At 39.4% G+C, this 15,148-nt stretch overlaps 9 protein-coding genes across 9 annotated transcripts; 5 read left to right on the top strand and 4 right to left on the bottom strand.

Annotated features, from left to right (window-relative positions):
* Positions 1–69: 69 nt before the first annotated feature.
* On the top strand, positions 70–771 carry FDP41_011660 (uncharacterized protein; the record flags this gene model as incomplete). Its single annotated transcript, XM_044702093.1, has 1 exon — positions 70–771. One exon carries the CDS (start codon positions 70–72, stop codon positions 769–771), a length of 702 nt encoding a protein of 233 aa, XP_044566968.1.
* Positions 772–2,040: 1,269 nt separating this feature from the next.
* On the top strand, positions 2,041–3,192 carry FDP41_011659 (uncharacterized protein; the record flags this gene model as incomplete). The annotated part of the gene is made up of 1 exon (XM_044702091.1): positions 2,041–3,192. One exon carries the CDS (start codon positions 2,041–2,043, stop codon positions 3,190–3,192), a length of 1,152 nt encoding a protein of 383 aa, XP_044566967.1.
* Positions 3,193–3,349: 157 nt separating this feature from the next.
* FDP41_011658 (uncharacterized protein) lies at positions 3,350–4,815 on the bottom strand (the record flags this gene model as incomplete). Its single annotated transcript, XM_044702090.1, has 2 exons — positions 3,350–3,818; positions 3,875–4,815. The coding sequence occupies 2 exons, from the start codon at positions 4,813–4,815 to the stop codon at positions 3,350–3,352; spliced, it is 1,410 nt and encodes a 469-aa protein (XP_044566966.1).
* A 425-nt stretch (positions 4,816–5,240) lies between these two features.
* FDP41_011657 (uncharacterized protein) lies at positions 5,241–6,131 on the bottom strand (the record flags this gene model as incomplete). Its single annotated transcript, XM_044702089.1, has 1 exon — positions 5,241–6,131. The coding sequence occupies one exon, from the start codon at positions 6,129–6,131 to the stop codon at positions 5,241–5,243; it is 891 nt and encodes a 296-aa protein (XP_044566965.1).
* A 70-nt stretch (positions 6,132–6,201) lies between these two features.
* Positions 6,202–9,308, bottom strand: FDP41_011656 (uncharacterized protein; the record flags this gene model as incomplete). Its single annotated transcript, XM_044702088.1, has 3 exons — positions 6,202–8,571; positions 8,763–8,831; positions 8,976–9,308. The coding sequence occupies 3 exons, from the start codon at positions 9,306–9,308 to the stop codon at positions 6,202–6,204; spliced, it is 2,772 nt and encodes a 923-aa protein (XP_044566964.1).
* A 253-nt stretch (positions 9,309–9,561) lies between these two features.
* On the top strand, positions 9,562–10,938 carry FDP41_011655 (uncharacterized protein; the record flags this gene model as incomplete). Its single annotated transcript, XM_044702087.1, has 1 exon — positions 9,562–10,938. The coding sequence occupies one exon, from the start codon at positions 9,562–9,564 to the stop codon at positions 10,936–10,938; it is 1,377 nt and encodes a 458-aa protein (XP_044566963.1).
* A 215-nt stretch (positions 10,939–11,153) lies between these two features.
* On the bottom strand, positions 11,154–12,128 carry FDP41_011654 (uncharacterized protein; the record flags this gene model as incomplete). Its single annotated transcript, XM_044702086.1, has 1 exon — positions 11,154–12,128. The coding sequence occupies one exon, from the start codon at positions 12,126–12,128 to the stop codon at positions 11,154–11,156; it is 975 nt and encodes a 324-aa protein (XP_044566962.1).
* A 522-nt stretch (positions 12,129–12,650) lies between these two features.
* Positions 12,651–13,091, top strand: FDP41_011653 (uncharacterized protein; the record flags this gene model as incomplete). Its single annotated transcript, XM_044702085.1, has 1 exon — positions 12,651–13,091. One exon carries the CDS (start codon positions 12,651–12,653, stop codon positions 13,089–13,091), a length of 441 nt encoding a protein of 146 aa, XP_044566961.1.
* Positions 13,092–13,801: 710 nt separating this feature from the next.
* FDP41_011652 (uncharacterized protein) lies at positions 13,802–14,701 on the top strand (the record flags this gene model as incomplete). The annotated part of the gene is made up of 1 exon (XM_044702084.1): positions 13,802–14,701. One exon carries the CDS (start codon positions 13,802–13,804, stop codon positions 14,699–14,701), a length of 900 nt encoding a protein of 299 aa, XP_044566960.1.
* Positions 14,702–15,148: the final 447 nt, after the last annotated feature.

Raw genomic sequence — 15,148 nt, 5'->3', positions numbered from 1 at the left:
TAAAAAATGTTTCGCTTGTGCTCTCTCATCATGATGACAGTCTCAACAATCGTCACGATGACCACTGCCATGATGTTCTCTTCTTTATCATTCGGTGCTCCGAATATACCGTCAATTTATTGGAGAACATCTCCTCTTTCACCACCATTCTCTTCTCGGAATGATGTTTTGAGTTTAGTGCCACCTGGATTTCAACAACAACAACAACAACGAATTTTAGTGGAATTTGATTTATTTGTGGATTTATTATGTAGTGATAGCGCAGCTTGGTGGACGAGTGTTTTCTCACAATTGGATTCGTATTACTTTTCGAATGCCACAAGTTCAGCACCAATCCGATTCAATTTGTACTTGTTGCCACTGCCTTATCATACTGCCTCCTATTTAGGTTCAATGACCTATGTGGGTGTGAATCGATACACCAATTATGATCAACGTGTGTTGAAACAAATTGTGAATTCTTTTTTCACCAATCAAACACCCTTGTACAATAATATTGTGAATGCCATGACTCAACCACAAATAATGAATTTAATTTATTCCAATAATATCAAGAGTTTGAATATCATTCCTCAGCAAGCATATTTGAAATTGATGAATGATCCTTCTATCGACATGAGAACAAGAACTTTATTCAAATTGTCGACTGCGACGGGCGTGTTTGCAACTCCAAGTTTTTATGTGAACAAGGTTCCAGTACAGAATGGAGAAGATTTCAGCGTCCAAGATTGGATTTCGTACTTCAATCAAATTTTGAGTAGCAGTTATTAATACAGTGTGTTTGATTATGGCTATAGTTCTGTTGTTGTTGATTGAACTTATTTCATGAATACCACCAGTGATACAATTTTCCAATAATTCATTATTGGAAACACGCGAACAACTATTCGCTTCAATTCACTCTTGTTTTTCTATTAGCAACATGGAAAAAGTATCTCTTTCAGTATTTGGTCTCAAAAGAATTGAGAGAGGACGGTCCAGAGATTATTCACACTCAATTCAAGCACAAATATATACGTTTACAATAGCTTCTACTTTAAATGAAAGTCTATCAAAATCCAAATCAAGCAACTTGTAGGAGCGCGTTTCAACGAGTTATGAAAACTAACATTAAAAAAAATGGCCTCAATATGATTCATGTGGTTAATAAGGATTTGACTCTCGGGCAGCAAGTACCTGCTTGCAAGGTATCAAGTTTATCGGAGCTTAAAAACAGCTCAACCCTAAGTATAGGGAGAAATCTTACGTCGAGTTGGTGATCGTGTGATAAGGTTACCGTAAAAGCTAAGCGGGTCCGCTTTAATTTGGAATGAGTGAATGTGTTGGTCTTTTGAATGCCTGCGAAGAGCATCATCATGAAGCGCATATTTTGTGAAACGTCATGCTAGATGGTGTATTCTTCCACATAGAAAGCAATTGCCTACTTGCAATCAAGCGACGCCTCAATCTACAAGCATAGCAAAAGAAATCAAGCCCGCATTCATCATTGCCTGAACTTTTCAACCTGGTTCTCGAGAAACTTGAGAGCCATCTGAGAGAGGGTTTGAGTGGTACAAAGTGAGATATCTGTCAACAATTTTCCATTGAGAGAGAGATCTCGCCAAGAAACATGGCAGAACATCGTTGTGGCCAACCATGCCACAGAATATCAACCATACATGTATTTCAACTCACCAACCTTCTTTCATTCTCAATCAAACAATACTGCCAACTCAACACCTTAAATGTTGCGACCACAACCATGCTCAATCAACCACTCCATCAACCCCTGTCCTCTCCGTCAACAAGAGCCCGACATGAGCTCCCACCACCAACTGGAATTGAGTATCTTTTCAATCATGATGAAATCCCCTCGCTTATTTCTTGAGCGACCTTCAATAAAGTCTCATGAGAACTTGGAAACCAATATAACTCCATGTTTCGCGCAATGACGCTCGACAAGGATCATGAACAGCGAGAAGGCACTCATTGGGTTCAAATCAAAAACAACAACAACATCAACAGGCAAGAAGAAGAAATTGTCTTGACAAGTCTTTTCTCATGTCGAGCACTCCGTTCAACTTTCCATCCTTCACCACTTCCATCACCAACAACAACGAGGTGCCACAACATTTGGAAGGAGTTCGATCGACCTCTTCTTCTTCTTTGACGACGACGACGCAGCAGACTTTATCTTCTGTAATTGCCAACACCAACACCACCAATACGACAGGCAATCATGATCCGCCATCCCTTTCAACATTTAGTTCCTTCATCTTTCAAACGGAATCCTATGAAGAGCTCATTCGGGAAGGATTACTGACTTTTCCTTCGTTATCATCATCATCCTCCTCCTCATCATCACCACCGTGGTTTAACCACACTTCTTCTCCTCGTTCCTCCTCTACCTATTCTTCACCCTATTCTCCTGCGAGTGCAACCACAACAACATGTCGAATGACAGACTCTCCTTCCACACCACAGCTAGCTTCTTCATGGCATCATGCACAACAACAACAACACAATCAGGCAACAACAACAACAGCGCATCCCTTGGATGTCTCTCTCACAACCACCACCACATGCAATGCCATGAACCCACCACACAACACCGCCATGAATCTCAATAATTCCAATTATGGAGTGAGCACGTGTGTTGGTCATTCTGATCCACCAGGCAGGAATAATGATTCCGTCCCTATGACTCCATCCCTTCAACACAATCGATTGCTGAATCAGGAGATTACGAATTTTGTAACCAGTCAAACAAATCCACCAGCATCAGCAACATCATCATCATCGGGTATGGTCGGAAATGGAGATTTTAGTGGCAGGTCGTCGTATTCTTGTTCAAACCTCTTGCTCCTTACTGATGCTTCAACAACCCTTAATAATATTCAAAGTAATACCAACAACAACAACAATAATAACATCCCAATGAATCCTCTTCCAACACATCCAACTAAAAAGAAAAAGAAAAAGGCAAGACAACCATTGGGTCATCTGGCCACCGCACAAGCATATTCAACAAGTGCTCACCAGCAACAACCCTCTCCTCAACAACACAATCAGTTGTCGTCCTCTCCGCAACATTCCTTGACCTTTACGGATGAATATCAAAGTTTCTCACAGGGTGTCCATGAAACTCAAATGAAAGATCGAAAAAAGAGACTAAAATTTACCGAATTTAATCCTCACCAGGTGAGACGATAGAGGTTTGCCAATGTTGAGTCCTCATTATTTTGGACTAGATGATCGATTATTCCTTTAAAGTCTTTTAGGGAGTTACTTTTAAATTTCAACAAGGAATTGAATTTTTGTTATAGTAGTGTTGATTGAGAATGAATCATAAGGAATTCAACTTGGTCATTTACTCCTCCTTCTTTCTTCCACTCTTATTCACGACCACATTCAAAGTAATAGTTACAGGAACATTATAACGATCCAACACAATATTTGATTTTCCACTGTAATGCCACCCAAAGGAGCCATGGAGTTCTCCCTTCTGATGAGCCACATGTTCCCTATCATCCACCGTGAAACGCAATTCTCGAGCCAATCTCAAGAATTCACTCTTACTAATGCTCGTTTCTTGAGCTGTGGTGGTATCAGCGTGGGACATCTTTCGTTTCTTCGTTGAGGTACCACTGGGTCCATGAGCAGATTCTTCTTCCTCTTCGGCTGCTGCTCCTTCTTCTTCTTCTTCCTCTTCCTCCATGGCTTTTTTAGTCTTTCCTCGTTGAGTTCTTGCTTTTCTTGGAGCAGCACGTGTTCTTGTAGGTCCTGCTGCCTCTTCCTCTGCTGCCTCCTTCTCTTCACCTAGTTTTGGACTCGTCTTTCTGTGTCGAGTGGATTTCCTCATTGTTTGTGGAGAGGTGGTGGTGGCGGTGGACACTTCACCCTTGCTGTTGTTGTTGTACCAGCCTCGTTCGTGACCATCATTTCGAGTGAGTCTCCTTTATGGATATTCATGTAGTAATCAAAGAGATGATCAATAAGAATACTCTTCTTTCCTTCCGTTGATAAATTCAACTCTTGGCACATTTCCTTCAAGTTATCTAAGGTGAAACGTTCCATGCCTCGCCGTACAAAGTTTGGATAGTGGGAGATGAGACGAGCGAGCTTTCTGTACTTGGAGGTGAGACCCTCGACATTCTCTCCAAAGTATTTGCAATAGCTATTCAGAGTTTCCTCATCGACATCTTTCAAATGGTAGAAACTCTTATTGAGGTAATTGGCTCGGAGTGGATCATCAGTATTCTCATCACCACTCATGACAGTTACACTTGCCGTTGTGGTATGGGCAGGTTGGTGAGATGGTGCCATCATGGTTGTTGTTTCTACACGTTGTTTTGCCACCTCTTCGGTTCCACCTCCTGTAGCTGTGACTGGAGAGGTGGTTTCTTCGGTAATGATGGGTGGATGCTCTTCACTGGGCTCTCCTGTGCTTGTATTGGAGGTTACATCTTCAAAGGTCATTGCAGAAGGTTCTTGTGTCTTGCTCGTGTCTGCTGTTGTTGTTGTTGTTGCTGCTGTTGAGATTTGCTCAAAACGAACTTCTGAAACGTTTTGTGTGAGAATCTCCTCTGCTTGTGTGGTTGGAGGTTCAGTAGGTTCAGTAGGGTTCTTAGGTTCTGTCATGCTGGTTGAGGCGGCCTGTGCATTGGTGTCTCCTGTTGAGGCAGTTGTGGATGCAGATGGCAAGTTTTCCATGTTCTGCTGATCAGTGCCTTCTGCTAATAAGGTGTTGTTTGTTTTTACGGTTGTTGCTGGAGTGTTTGTTGTTGCTGGTTTCGACCATTGGTCACCGCTTGTTACCATGGGAGATGTGGACATTGTGTTCGCAAGGTGATGCAGCCAGCCACTTGTTGATCACAAGAGTGTGTCTCCTATTCGAGTGATCTAAAGTTTTGTGTCGAGCTCGTGTTTGCAATAAATTGATGGTGTTATTGATTAATCAATCGACAGGTAATTCGCCTAGTCTATTGCAATATGCGACAAATAAAAGGAGTGGAGAGACACTACTCGATAAAAGTTTTTTAAAGACAAAGATTAATCAATAACACCATCGACCGTCATGATACAGATGCAACAGCAGCGATTTAAACAGCAATCGCTTGCATGTAAAATGTGATTCGAGCATTTCCTCAAAAGTGCACTGTACAATCTTAAACAAACCTCCATGAAAATCGTGAAATAAACAAGAAAATTTCCAATGTTGGTAAAACATGTTGATATCCAAAAGTAGTGATTACCTAACTTTAATCAACTAAACTAATCTTCATATCCAAGTTACGAATTGTTTCCCAATAAATGTCAGGATTTGTTCTCTTCAAATATCTCATCATTCTCTTTCTTCTATTGACAATGACTTGCAATTTTCTTGCCGATGTATAATCCTTATGATTAGTCTTTAAATGTTCAGTGAGTGCCTTGATGCGTTCAGTTAAAACAGCAATTTGAACAGGAGCACTACCGGTGTCTCTAGGAGATTTTTGGAAACGTAAAACTTGGACTTGTTTTTTCTGCTTGTTGATTTCTGGTTTGGCTGCCGTGGTGAAACTGAAAATCTTCTTCACTTGTTCAATACTAGTCTCCGAAACTGGTAAAACAAATTTTGTAGCCTCTGAGTCCGAGCCAAGAGGACTCTCCAAAGGTGCTAAACCAGTTACCATAAAATCGTCTGACTTTATGCCACAACGGAACTCGACTGCCATCTTTTCGTCGTAGTCTCTTACTTTCCATTCGTGTCTCTTTTGCTTTGGAATTGTAAGGAATGGTGATTCAATGGCTGGATATTTAGATTTATCAAAGGCTTTCATTTTGGTATAGTCCCAAACAGGGTTGCCATGCCTGTCGAGTTTTGGTGGTTGCATGTATCTCTCTTTCAAATGAGATTTGGCAACAGGGAAGCTATCTTGGATGATGTTTGATGGTGGTAAGTTCTTTTCTTCTTCCTCTTCAAAATTATATTGCTGTTGTTGTGTTCGGATGGAACTCATACTAAATGTTTGCTTTTGATGCTGTTGATGATGAATACATGATGATGAGAAAGCTCCCTGACTCAAAAGACTTGTTGTTGTGGGTTTATGGGACAAAGCAACAAACTTTACGAGAGGCGAGCCCGACGATGGTTGCAACACTTTTCTCATTTTTTTTCGCGTTTACAAAAATTTTATTCTATTCAAACCTCAATGTTTCAAAATGTTCAATATGTTTGTTTTAATGCTTCTTTTTCAGAAATTGTCGATAATCAATTTGCTCCTTATTTACATTCTTGCTTGAGTTCCCCAACTCGGAAAAGTTTGATGTCTTTTTGAGATTTTCTCGAATTTTCTGATAGAGAATATCTGCAGAAATCCAATTCGATTGGTTGGTGACTATCTTATTGTTGCCGACCTTCATTGACAGAGGTCTGTCCTTATCTGTCTGATTTGTTTTGAGTTTTGTAGAATTTTCATGTTGTGTGGAAGGGTGATTACTACCCGAAGGAATGGATGAAAGAGAAGAGTGTTTTTGAAGAGGAGAGAGTGGTTCATGCTGTTGTGATTGAGCATGACATGAATTTGTGAATGAATTTTCAGAGCTCTCAGTTGCGATGGATACAATTCGTTCAGAAGAGTTTTTCAGTGATGAAGGCGATGATTGACAATCCACAATCTGATTGGAAGAAGCATCTTGTAATAAGCAGACATCGTGGTCATCTCCTACGTGACTTTGACTGGTTGATGAATTTGAAGAAGGCGAAGACGACAATAAATGTGAACCCGTAAGCGTTCCTCTCACAATATCCAATGAGGAGGTTGCCGACGAATTGTCTTGTGAATTGGAACGAGGCCTTCCAATATTCTTGGCTTCTTTTTGTTGAGCTGTTTCATAGGTTGGAGTATTGACATTATTGGCTGTCTTGTATGTGGTCGTTCTCAGAGTGGTTTCAATATCAAAGTCATCTGCTGGAGGTGAGCTATGAATGGGTGTCGTGTTGCTCGTTAACGTATTAAGAGGATCATGTTGAAAGTTCGTAGTGGTCGAGCATGCTGATGAGGAAGATGGTGTGGATGAGCATGACGAGCATGCTGATGAGTGATGGGAGGTAGCAACAACTGATTGTTGTTGTTGTTCGAGTAGTGAGGATGGTAAATGTGCATGATGAATGTTACTGATGGATCTTCGATGACGGGTGGGTCTGTGAGGTGAGAGTGCAATGGAATCAATCAATTGTTGATTGAACTCTGTGTTGGATAGGAGTGGAGGTGAATCCTTTGTGTTGTTGTTGTTGTTGTTGGGATTTGTGTTGTTGTGAGAAGAGTCTGTGATGTCCTCTCTCTTGCTCGTACAAGTATCAGTATTGGTAGTAGTCGTATTCGTAGCAGTATTCATAGTATTCGTGGTGGTGGTAGTAGTAGCAGCAGTCTGAGTACTAGTATTACTAGTGGTAATGGCAGACTTCACCTTTTTGTCATCATCCAACAATTCCACCTGAGATTCAAGTCGATTGTATCGGTCTCTCCATTCCAATTCGAGTGCTTCAATTTTCTGATGAAGACTATTCCTCAAATGTTCCAACTCTTGATTTTTGAGAGTTAAATCTCGTTCTCGTCTCGTATTCAATTCACTGATAATCGTTTCGAGTGTTTGAATTTTTGAATTGGTAGCCATTTCATACTCCTCGAATAAATCCTTGTGTTGTGTAATGTATTGAGAGAGTCTTTGTTCGGTTTCAATGTCCTTATTGTGGTAAAAGGCAAGTTCTTCTTTTGCTTCTGCTAGCTTACTCTCTAAATTTACTTTTTGTTTCGTGAGTGTTTTGATCTTTTCTTGAACATTATTCAATTTTTCTTTCCATGCTTGTACCAAATTGGATTGTTTTTCCAAAAGTTCTGCTTTGGCTTGAGCGAGTTCACTTGCATCAATGAATTCAATTTGTTCAATTTTAATCTCAGTTGTTCCAGCAGGTTTGATGAGATGACTACCACCTCGTGGTGTTCGAGGTGAGGATCGAGTTCGAGGTGTCATTGATCCCTGATTGGTAGGAGTGGACGCATGGTTGGATGAGGGTGTTAATCCACCACCACAACCACCACCACCTCGAGGTGAAATGGAATCTTGTGTATTGAAACTACTTGAACTAATATTCATCAAATTGAGAAGAGGAATTGAGTTGGAGCTACTGTTATTCAATTTGTCTTGTGAGGATGCAGCTGATGTTGGCTTTGGTACTACTGAAGACGACACATTCGGTGAATGGAGCACTTCTGCACCAGAATCTTCTTGAAAATAATCTCCACCACCTCCTCTCGGATCAAAAGAATACTTGCAATTAGATCTGAATTGCTTAATCGATTGAACCGCATTATTGGTATCCACAATAATTTCAAATCCATGATGTAATGTACCTCTATTCCAGCAATATCCTACTGTTATGATTAATCCAGTTGTGACATTATTAGTGACAATCTTTTTAAAACAAACTCCTCGTCCATGTAAGACACCATTTAGAAATTCTCCACTGATTTCTTCGAGCAGTGGATCTCGTTTATCTTGAAAATAATAGCCTCGACCTGTCATGTGATCTTGAACGAATGACCCTTCCTATTGAATGTTGTAGAGTTTACAAAGAGTCATGAATGAACCGAAAATAGAAAAATGAGATTTGGTAACATGATTCGGACAAAAATGGATGATGATGGAGATATATATGTATAAAGTACATTAGAAAACATCCAAGCACACACACACATATTGATGAATATTTGACACAATTATCACAACTAATAACGTACATAGAGTCTATTATCGGGCCATTGATATTTTCCATGTCCATGCATTAAATCATCTTTAAATTGTCCTTCCTTTAAACCGACATGTCAGCAAGTGACACGTGGAATTATCGAGTGAGTATACATCACCCACAACATCCGAATCATACAGTTCGATTCGAACGAAATGTTTTTGGGTATTAATTCAAAATGACATGCCATCACCAAGCAACCTACATAAATTCTGTTATCGGGCCATTGATGAATACCCATTCCGTGTCTCTTATTGTTATTCCACTCTCCATTATACTCCTCTCCGTTTTTGTATTTCTTTTGTTTGTATCCCATTTGAAAATTCGATTTTGTTGGTTGATAGAATTCTGGTTTGATGTTCTTGCGACAGTGATCTCTTGTTGTTGTCACTCGTGAGTGTGAAGTGAATGAAGAAGATTCTGGACACAGCTGAGTGATGTTATTGCTGTTTCTATTGTGGGTACTTTGTGTTAAATGTTGATCGTTTTTTGGCTCACGTGTTTGTTTTGATGAATTTTTTTGTGTGTTGTGTTCCATCGTCACGTGTCAGTCTCAGAGAGAGCTCTTTATAGTGAAAATATAAAAACAAAAGACTTTAACAGATTTCAAATTGAAAATGTTTGTTTTTATCAGAATTTGAAGGAAACACACCTAAGCTCAATGAAACTATGAAGAATTTTCTCAAGAAATTGTTTTTATCAGCCATACGCGGCAATCAAAATAGCCATTGTAAAAGCCCGAGTCAACCGAAAAAAAATAAGCAAGCGAGGCCAAATTTTTCTTCGTCATCATGTTGCGTCAAATTGCTAGCCGGACACTCAACAAGAAGTACACTCGCGCCTTGTTGAATCAAATCATCATTCAATCTTCAAGAAGCGTTTCCACTGCCAATCTTCCTGACACTGATCCAGTTATTTATCATGATGACTTGATTACAACAGAAAATATTATGCGAAAGTTGGATGAACTCTTGGCCGACGGTGAAAGTAAAAACTACAAATCAAAACACGAAATGACACATGAAGAGTTTGAGGCTCAACTCAAAGAACAAATGAACAGACCTGTTTTTTACGATGAGGAATACATCAACTTTATCACCAAGACCTTGGACTTTTCCAAAGAGGAAGTAGAGGAAGTTGTCAAGGGACAAGAACCCAAATTCTACAAAAAATCTGATGATGGTGATTTGGAGGTTGATTGGATTGAGTTTGCTAGATTGTTCCAACGTACAGAAACTGAAAAAACCTTGCTTCCACAATTTGAAAGAGAATTCAAGGAGATGAAGCAATTCAAGTTGGAATTGGCTGAAGAGGCTCATATGCAACAAGTTACCATTGATTGGGCAGATTGGGAAAAGAGACTCGGACCTGGAACTGTTCAAAAGATCAAACGTGATATGGACAAGGTGATTGAGAAGACTCGTCCACGTATTGAAATCAAAACCATCCAAGACAAACTGGATGAATTGATGAAACCAGTTTTGGGACAAATGAAAGATGACATGGTTGATGCTCTTCCACTCATTAAGCAAGTAACAGACGAGTTGGTCCGTGAAACTCCACTCTTGAAGAAGGATGAAAACGGATTGTATCAACAATATTTGGCTCCATGGTTCATTGACAAGTACTATCCAGAAGAACGTGACCAATTGATCCAAGAAATTGAGGAAGATGAATACGATGTTGAATACATCAATGAACTCAAGGCAACCAGATTGAATCCTGATGAAATTTTGCTTCGTAACAAGGATTGGATTATCAAAGAATCTTCAAAGATCGAAGAAGAAGAATACAGATCCATGTCATCCAAGTCTGCCACCATGTCAGCCAAGAAGAGAGAAGAACAAAACTTGTATCATGGTGTCATTGACGGTGCTCGTCGTGTCAAGGAATTGGAATCTGAAGTTGCTTCATTGAGAGCTTCTTCTGAGAGTCAAGCTGAAGAGGCCAAGGAAGGAGCTGAGAAGAAGGAAGAGAAGCTTGCCATGTCTGAAGACGAATGGTGGGCATTCTTGGCAACATTTGGTGTTGATAAGAACGCCAAGCAAAAGCGGGACTTCTCTCACTTCAAGAGTGAACAACAATTGAAGGCTTGGGAGGAAGGCGGTGAAAAGGCAAGACTCGACGCCGAACAAACATTCTTCAAGACTGAAAGACTTGGTAAATAAGCATCTTGAATACTTTTGAACATTTTCCCTCCTCCTGTATATAACAGTTCTTTTCTTTTGTTGGTTCAATTTTAAACAAACCTTTAGGGTTGCATTAAAACGAAAATTTCTTAAAGTTCTTGTGACTTGGTGTTTGAACGAGGTTGCTTGAAAGTGAACAATGAGACTGTACGAAAAGTTCGATAAATACGTCGAACGTGTGTGAAAAACAGCATTTATCGTTGTTTTGTGGTTTCTCCTTCCATTGGATTGGATTCGGCTAGCTCCGCATCGTCTTGAATGTCAGTGTCATCACTTGTTTTAAAATTATTGCTCCATAATTCAAGCATCTTGGTGTGTGTTTGAATGGCATCCTTGTGTGCCTTGTATTCAAGCTTGGTTTGAGAAGGGAGATTCAACAAGTTCATGACATCTTGCTTCAATGTTTCTTGGATTTTTTCGTCATCTCCATTCTTATTCCAAATTGAAATAATGTCATGATTGTCTCGAATGGAAATTACAACTCCGTTAATATCATCATCATTTGCAAATTGTTGACCAATGAAAGATAAGAGTAAATCTTCCCAAATTCTAGCAGAATAGCCACTTTTACATCGAAGCATGAGTCTACCTCCGTTTTTGTTTTTTTCATCTTCCCACATTGGTTTAATCCCTTGTTTAAATAGATGATAATCCATCGATACTTTAAGCTCATATGGTCTTTTCATGTGAGTGTAGAGTGCCCAGAATTCTTCCACAGTTGAAAAATCTCCTACAGTTTTCATACAATCTTCATAATCAATACCCTTCTCCTTTCTAAAGTAGGAAAATGTAAATGTATGACCTAGTGGATGTTTATCCAATGGTTGATTTGATGAAGAAGAAGAGGATGAAGAATTATTATTGTATTGGTGCTGATGATGCATACTAGTTCCTCTCGACTCAAGGTTTGGAACGGATACAACAGCCGCAGTTTTATAACTTGTCGCTGCTACGACATTATAATTAATACTAGTAGTAGTGGTAGTTGGATTGGATCCGACGGGAGATGAGCCTGGTGGTAAAGAAGATGTAGTAGTTGCCGATGACGATGAAGAGGAGGATGGCGGTGAACCTGTTGGAGTTGAAGCACTGGTATTTGATTGAGTTTTCCTTCCGGTTCTTGGCTTATTCTGAACTGATTTCCAATCGTTCGTGTGATGATTGCTCATTTTCAAAATTGTTTTGATGCGGGTGGTAGTGTTGCGAGTTGATTTGTTGTTGTTGGATGATGACGAACACAATATTTTTTAATTTTTATTTCTTTTTTTTAAAAAATTCAAGCAACTAACACACACCCCTGAAAACAGACGACAACAAATGATCGAATTTCGATTTAAGGTATGTACGGTGGATATCAGACGCAATACAACATGTAACAATAAATGACCCTACGTAGGGTCTCCCATCAGTGAATGAACCAAGTATCCTCAATGATGTATGTGAGGCCGTTGAACGACATCCCCTGACATAGATTTTACCTTCAAGCAGACTTTTTGAGCCACGAAATTGAAAATGTTGAAATGGACTTAACGTTAGACCTTCCAACTCAATGTTCTAATCTCAGTGAGAAGAACCAAGAGGCTTCTGCATTTGGCAACGAGTTCGAGGTTTATATAATAATTTCAACATTAAGAATGCGCCTTAAAAACACTTACAGCTTAAAAAAATACTTTATCAAGCAAATTCTGAGGATGGACTCTTTAAAACCAACAACAACCACTCCAAACAATGTTTCAGATCCCAACAGCCAAAGCATTGTTGATAGAACCATTAAGGAGACTAGTAGTGTAAGGGAGGAAGACAATCATCAAAGCAGTGATGATCTAACTGATGAATTTAAAAGAGAGTTAGACTTAAAGAATCAACTCACTGATGCGTTAGAAATTGATCAGATAAACAACTTTGAAGAAGAGCTTAATCAGAAACAAAGAGATTTTGAACGTCAGCTCGAAGAGAAAAAAAACAATTTCATGAAGAAAATTAATCAAATCAAAACAGATTTCATCAATCAACTGAAAAAGCAAAGTGAAAACTCCACTCAACAGTTTGACAACAATATAAAGTGTCCAAATTGTGGGCATGTATTTTGTCCTTATGGAAGTGAAAGGAACAAGACAAAAGACCTCTTGTAATCATTTATTGAAATAAATTGCCACTCGTACCACCAGTTTACCAATGATCATACCACAACAAATTCTATCGACCCATGTCTTTGTTGTCATTTAAAGCACTCGTTCATGCACTAAATTATCCTCCTAAACTAATTATATGGATTAGGAGAGTTGTCTTCAAATAGGTCAGTCCTTTTCCTAGCATATATTGTCAAGTCCTAAAAAGGAATGCCCTTCACCCGACATTTTGACAGCGAGAGAAAAATATACAAACTCCAAACTTGTTTCACAACTCCATTCATCTCTCTCGTGTAATACAATCATTTTTCATGGAGAGACAGGAGCGAAGGGTATTCTTCAACCAACCAAATGAAACTTCTCTCCCCTTCAAGACCTGCTTTGAATCTCTCTAAGCTGACAATACTGCCTTCGAAGGAGGATAGGGAAAATACGACCTTAATATATATACCATCTAACAATCCGCATACACACATTCTCGTGTCTCTCCGTTGAATTGACAAAAGAGATAATTGCTGGCTTGATTCAAAAGCATTATAATATTAACCAATTAAAAAAAGAATCATTGCATCCTCATATATAAACTCTTCAATCATCACTCTCAACAAACAAATTGGTCACCAATTCCTCCTCCTCTTTCTCGACGTCGTCTTCGTCTTGAATCCATCTCGAACACACGTGAAGTGTCCACTCACAACAACAACAACAACAACATGAAAACAACAACAACAACCCATTCAACGCCTGCCTTTCTCAGATCGAATGCACGTTCCAATTCGTCCTTATCATCGAAAACATCCTTGTCTGGATCGCCACGATCGCCTCAAAATAATTCGAACATGTTTTTGACAACTCCCAAAACGAATTCGAGACATTCGACGCGTTCAGTTTCGTCGTCTTCAAGGTCCATGACTTGTTCTTCGGAGATGTCCTCTCCTCCTTCTCCTCCTCCGACAATTACATTGACTATTACTCCCAGTAGTAGTAGTGGTCCACAAGATTCATCATCCAACTCCTCCTCATCGATTAATTCAAAAAAAGATAAGAAAATTGAACAGCTGACAGCACTTCGAGAGATGAGAAGTAAATCCACCAATGAGCTGACCTCACAATTGGATCTCGTCAAGAATATGGTTCGAATTAAGGAAAAGAAAGGAGGACGAGTGAGTGTGAGTTTCAACTTTGATGATGACCAACCCTCTCCGACTTTACAAAAACTTTACAAAAAACAAGACAAGACATTTAATTTAACAAACATTTATTCCCCTCCACAAGATGAGGAAGACAATGAAGAAGACAATGGTGAAATCCATCATGAATCTTCTGAGGATCTTGTACAAGTTCTCGAATCCATTTGCATTGGTGAAGAAATCTTGGATGCTCATCATGATACCAATTCTGGTCGTCATCGAAACACCACAACAACAAATTCAACAACAAGTTGTTGTTATTATTCGAATCCATACGACGAAGATGAAGACGAGGATTCTTCCTCAGACGATGAAGAAGGTCATTCTCTTGAATGGAATGAATCAAGTTCTCATCAACGTCGAAAACACATGACCTTAACTCCAACAAGAACCACAAAACGAAAATATGCCTATTATTGTTGACCTAGAACTTGTTGGAAACTTGTTATTGCTTGATGTTTTAAATTCCATTTCAATTCAACCTGTAATTCAACCGTTCAATAGCTGTGTATAGGATCGTTTCTTGTTGATTGAAATTTATGATTATATAACCCTAAACTACATCCACTAGTTCCTTATAATTGACTAATAAATGAAATAGTTTGAGTATTCTGTCATGGCATTGTGATAAGTTGTCAAGGCCAACAACTTTTAAAACGATCAAACCATTTGTTCAGAACATTTTTCTAATCCCTTTTTGCTGCCCGCATATGGCCGAGTGGTTTTTCTGGAACTGTGGCAGCCAACTGGTCCAGCGTTCGAATCCCAGGGGTTGCTGCTGTTATCGTGAGCAGTTTAAACACCTTTACTTCCGGGGTGCCTGCTAGGAAGTCGCTACGTATCTTACGTTCGGCTTGTAAATAATGTACA

Source organism: Naegleria fowleri (assembly GCF_008403515.1).
Source record: "Naegleria fowleri strain ATCC 30894 chromosome Unknown tig10, whole genome shotgun sequence".
NCBI lineage: Eukaryota > Heterolobosea > Eutetramitea > Acrasida > Naegleriidae > Naegleria > Naegleria fowleri.
This window is presented reverse-complemented; position numbering and strand designations above follow the sequence as displayed.